At 40.1% G+C, this 5,000-nt stretch overlaps 2 protein-coding genes across 3 annotated transcripts in view; both read right to left on the bottom strand.

Moving 5' to 3' along the window:
- pim2 (Pim-2 proto-oncogene, serine/threonine kinase) overlaps nucleotides 1–536 on the bottom strand; it is a 6,545-nt gene extending 6,009 nt beyond the window's left edge. Inside the window, exon 1 of the mRNA XM_061058413.1 lies at nucleotides 193–536. Coding sequence (XP_060914396.1) covers nucleotides 193–286 — 94 coding nt within the window. The 5' untranslated portion in view covers nucleotides 287–536. The remainder of the gene's footprint in view (nucleotides 1–192) is intronic.
- Nucleotides 537–3,156: 2,620 nt separating this feature from the next.
- otud5a (OTU deubiquitinase 5a) overlaps nucleotides 3,157–5,000 on the bottom strand; it is a 21,816-nt gene continuing 19,972 nt past the window's right edge. For both annotated transcript variants that reach the window (XM_061058447.1, XM_061058446.1), the window contains exon 9: nucleotides 3,157–4,927. In XM_061058447.1, the coding sequence (XP_060914430.1) occupies nucleotides 4,794–4,927 (134 nt within the window). In that variant the 3' untranslated portion in view covers nucleotides 3,157–4,793. The remainder of the gene's footprint in view (nucleotides 4,928–5,000) is intronic.

Here is a 5,000-nt window from a genome sequence, read left to right as displayed (position 1 = left end):
CGTTTAAAAATCGTTGTTTTTTAAAATGTAATCTGGTATTAGCCTTTAAAACACACACACAGTTAAAGTGTGACCTGTCATGTTTTAAGGTTGATAATGCACTTCCGGTAGGTCTCCAGCTTTGTTTACATGCTATCACTTTACACAACAAACACGTTAATTTGAATATTTCACTGCTCTTTATTATCTCACCGTTTTTCCCTCCGGCTTCCTCCTCCAGATGAATATCCACAGCTCGTTTGTCCAACATTTTCTGGAAGTTTTCAGAGAGTCTGGGTTGAAACATCCATCTTGTTGTTAGTAGAATTCCTTTTGACTTTATTTTGTTTTAAACTTTATCCGACTAATCGTAACCGTTTCCCCGGTTTGTCCCGCTTTACAACTTTTAAATACAATTCCAGTGAAGAAAATTACTTCAGGAGTTAGTTTCGCCCCGTATAAAGTCTAAAGAGTTGAAAATAAACACACAAACGGTTGATAAATTCTCCAAAAAGCTCCAGCTGACCGCCTTATCTGAGATCTGAACCTACGATGGTGTTTTGTTCTGTATTTATAGCCTACTCCTGTAGCCACCCCCACACCGCCTCGCTGTCCAATCAGCGACGAGCCTTGTGCTCAATGTTTTGAAGCGACGTCGCAGTTTAAAAAAAACCTGATGAGGAATTCGTAGAATTCAAAGCAGCTCGAGCTGATGACGGGAAGAAGAAGGCGGTTTCCCCAAAACACACACACACACACACACACACACACACACACACGCGCGCGCGCACACACACACACACACACACACGCGCGCGCACACACATACACACACACACGCACGCGCGCGCGCACACACACACACACAAGCGAAGACATTGAGCGCGAGGTGAATCGAAACGGAACAACGGTTAACTTCGCATTCGCGCGCTTTCTCTTCCTCTCACACGCATGCGCGCACACAGAAGCGGGTTTTCTCGGTATCAAGAGCGAGCGGCCGCAGGTTTAAAATGTCCACTGTGCTTAATCAGTAGATGAGTCATGTTCCTGTCAAGATAAATATGTCAGCAGCAGAATTTACAAGAAAGTCCGAAAAAAAAGACAGCTAACCGCCCCTTAGAGAGCCAGAAACTTCTCGTGAAAAAGATTCGTTTACCTGCAACAAGTAGCCCACACGTGTGATGGTTTTATTATTATTATTATTTTTATATATATATATATATTTTTTATATATTTTTTAATTATTTTATTTATTTATTTATTTTTAATCTATTTTTTGTACATTCTTAATTTTTCTTTTTTTTTTATTTAAATTGTACTGTGTTCACTTTTTGTCTGCAATCTTTGCTCTTTGCTGCTGTAACAATGTACATTTCCCCATTGTGGGATAAATAAAGGATTATCTTATTTTATCTTAAATTATTACAGCATCCTGACAAAAAATACCTGAAGGACTTTAATTCTTTATTTTCAACAAGAGTGGAAGAGCAAACAACAACCTTTTCAAAAAGCTACGGAAGCCCAAATCGGACACACATCCATACATTTTATCGTACTTGTTTTTAGGAATCAAAACAATGAACACAAAGGTAGAGAATAAAGACGTAAAATGTGAAGGCTTCCCATGATAATGAGTCCATTTTGGATGCATTCTCAAGATCTCGGCTTATTTATCTCGTTATTTGTGGATAACAATGATCTGTGAAGGCCCCGTAAATTATTTATTATTTTTAAAGTTAATTTGTAGGTAAGCCCTTAGCGGACATACATTCACTTACTTTTTATTTTACTCTGTTCACCGTGATAACGAGAACATTTCGGTTGTTTTCTCGAGATCTTGATTTACCTCATCTAAGGTGAACAACACTTGTTTCCCAACTAATACATTGTAGTTGTTTTCCTGACATCAACATGTTTTTCTTACAATAACAAATACATTTTGTTTGTTTTCTTTATAACTCAACATATTTATCTCCTTGTCTTGAGTCAACAACGCTGTTTTTTTTCATAACTAGTAAAATTTAGTATTTTTCTTGAAATCTCGACTAATGTACGTTGTTTCTTGAGATGACGCAGGTTTCCGCTTCATGACGGGTAAATGTTGGAAGGTTTCTTGCGATCTGGGTTTACTTGTCTCATTATCTCCAGATAACTCCAGCGGTTACTCCGTGATAACAGGTACATTTCAGTTGTTTTCTTGAGATCTCAACTCATCTTTTACGTTCTCTCCAGATAACTCAGGTTTGTCCGTGATGACGAGTACATTTCGGTATAAATTAAATCTGGATCATTAATCTCATTATCTTGAGATAACAATAAAATTAATTTGTTTCTAGGACTCGCCTTTTTCCTCGTTATCTTGAGTAAACAGAATTTCTCGTAATGAGTATTTTTCCCCCTGGAATCTCGATCTCTTTATCTCGTGTAATAACGAATACTAAATTTCGGTTTTCTTGATAATCTCGACTTTATTTTTGTATATCTTGCGATAGCTCTGATTTCTTGTGATAACGAGTCAATCTCAGTAGTTTTCTCAAGATCTCAAATTATTTGTCGTGATGTGATGATGAGTTTATTACCAGGGATCTCGAGAAAATGACTAAGACTAAAACTTGTCTCACGGGAAAGCAAGCGTCATTATCCTGACATGATGAGATCAATCTAGAGAAAAAAAACAGAAATGTCCTCGTTATCACGTTAACACAGAATACAATAAAGTATGAGGATGCATGATGTCCTCTCAGAGCTCCTGTCATGAAGAACTAAGAAAACAAAGAAAGGAAGATTTTGTAATTAAAGAACTGATGGAGAGTGAAACAGAAAACAGAATGACACGAGAAGGGGCGGACACATTCAGAACTTCATCCAAAGGAAACTGGACTCAGTTGAAGATCTTGAAGACGTTTCTCCTCTTTCTTTTTCTTCTTCAGGTTGAAGAAGTGAAACGTCTTCAACCTAACCTTTGGATCAAGCTTTGACTTTTCCCATGACCCTGATGACTGACAGCCTGCACAGAAAAAAGGAGGACGAAATAAACCGGGTCAAAGAGTCAAACCAGGAAGCTGAAGATAAAGAGGGAGAGGGAAGAAAAGAGAAGGAAGTCAAGATGAGGCTGCAGAGTTTAAAAGACGAGTGTTCAGTGTTTGTGTGCAGATTTTAAAAAAACATCAAGACGACTTTTTTCAGAAACATTTTCCTCTTTTTATTCCAAGAAAAAAAAAAGATCTTTTCATCCCAAACAAGAAAATAAAATAAAACAAACTTATAATATTAATAATAACAACAATAATCAATCATTAAGAGGATAAGTATGACAATTCTCAAATTTTCTTTTTTTTTATTTGTCGTTTTTTTTTTCTCACTATGATGATATTGGTCGTGGTCAATTAAACATGCAGCTAAATAAGTCCGATGATGATGATGATGATGATGGAGGTGATGTGGAGGGAGGAGAGGAGGAGGAAGACGAAAAAGGAGGAAGAGAAAAGAAGCAGGAGCGTGACGTCGCTGCTGGCTGGCGTTTGGTGACAGTGACGGCCTCAGGAAGCGGCGAGGACGATGACCACATGATCTGGTTGTTAGCCTGTAACTAAGGTTGTCAACACTTTGATACAACGCGTTTTTAAAACAAAATAATCTCTTATTTTACTGATCCAGTAGTATCGAAAAAGTGCTGAAGCTTTAAAAAAAACTACAAAATGACTTCTTCATTAGGCGGGTGGAACAGGGGAGGAAAGAACGCAACAAACATTGCAGGCGTATTCCTGCACGCTGTCTAAATTACACAAACACATTGGACAACGATTGGGTACCCAAATGGTGCCAATTTAGACCGTGTGAAAGATAGTTCCCAATAATGTGCACCGAGGACTTCACTGTTTTCTTTACAGCTGCAGTTCCTCCAGTGTCCACTAGAGTCTGTCTCCTTTTGGTGATTCAAAACAAGAATCCGGTGATCCAGTGATAGATGTCTGGGACTTTTCTTTTTGTTGCCGTGGTAACAAAACAGGCATCGATATCGTTTTGATTTGTTGTAGTATTTGTATCAAAGTTTAAAAATCTGTTAGCGTGACAACCCTGGTACCTTTAGCGTTCAACTTTTTGATAAGCATGGGGCTACTATTCCTCAAAAAGAAAAAGGCGGCCAGCAGGAGCTACAAGAGGAGTTGGACTCATCGGAAAACCATAACGCTATCTCTAACTAAGCTAGCAGCAACGCATCTCGTTGGACCTGGAAACCGCGGTGAGCTAAGATGGTAATAACGTAAGACTTCAGGTGACGGCTCGCTCTAGTAGCATAAAGATCGCCGACATACACTTCACCATTTTTAAGTGCTGATTAGCCTTCCCTATTGAATCCTATGACATCATTAGCCACAGAGCTAACGGAACATACTTCAAAAGTCGAGGCTGCTCGACGTGGTGTCTGATGTCATAACTGACCCTGAATCAGCTTTAAGACTGAGCTCCTCTGAGCGGTGACCAGGACAGAACAGGTCGGCTCGTTGTTTCGATGAAGTTCGATCATGAGGGTGTCATGGAGAAGGAAAGGTGATGAGACGGGAGTAGAAAGGAGGGTAGGAAACGGGGAAGGAAAGAGGAGAGGAAATGATGAAGAGCGGATGAGCTGAAAAACAAAAAACAAGTGTGCATTTCTTCGTTTGATGTTTATTTTTTTTCCCTGGTCGATCTCCTTCTGAGGGGCAGAGGTGAGGGTGAGGGTTCAGGGGGGGTTGGAGGGTGAGGCAGGAGAGGAGGTCAAGGTCATTGTTGTGTTTGTTTGTGTGTGTGTGTGCTTGTGTTGCGGCTGGTCATCAGCTGCTGTCGGGGGACGGCTCCCTCTCTCGATGCATGGAGGAGCTCTGGTGCTTCATGCTGTCCAGATACTCCTGCTGAGAGACGGCGAGCACCGAGGCCAGGATCTCATCGTCCTCCCAGTCTGTCAGACCTGAAACACACACACACGTGCACAAACACACACAGTTACACATCACATTCACTGATGACTTCAGCTCGCTCTC

This window comes from Labrus mixtus, chromosome 15, assembly GCF_963584025.1.
Source record: "Labrus mixtus chromosome 15, fLabMix1.1, whole genome shotgun sequence".
Lineage (NCBI taxonomy): Eukaryota > Metazoa > Chordata > Actinopteri > Labriformes > Labridae > Labrus > Labrus mixtus.
Note: the sequence above shows the minus strand (reverse complement) of the source record. Positions and strands in the feature narration are given on the sequence as shown.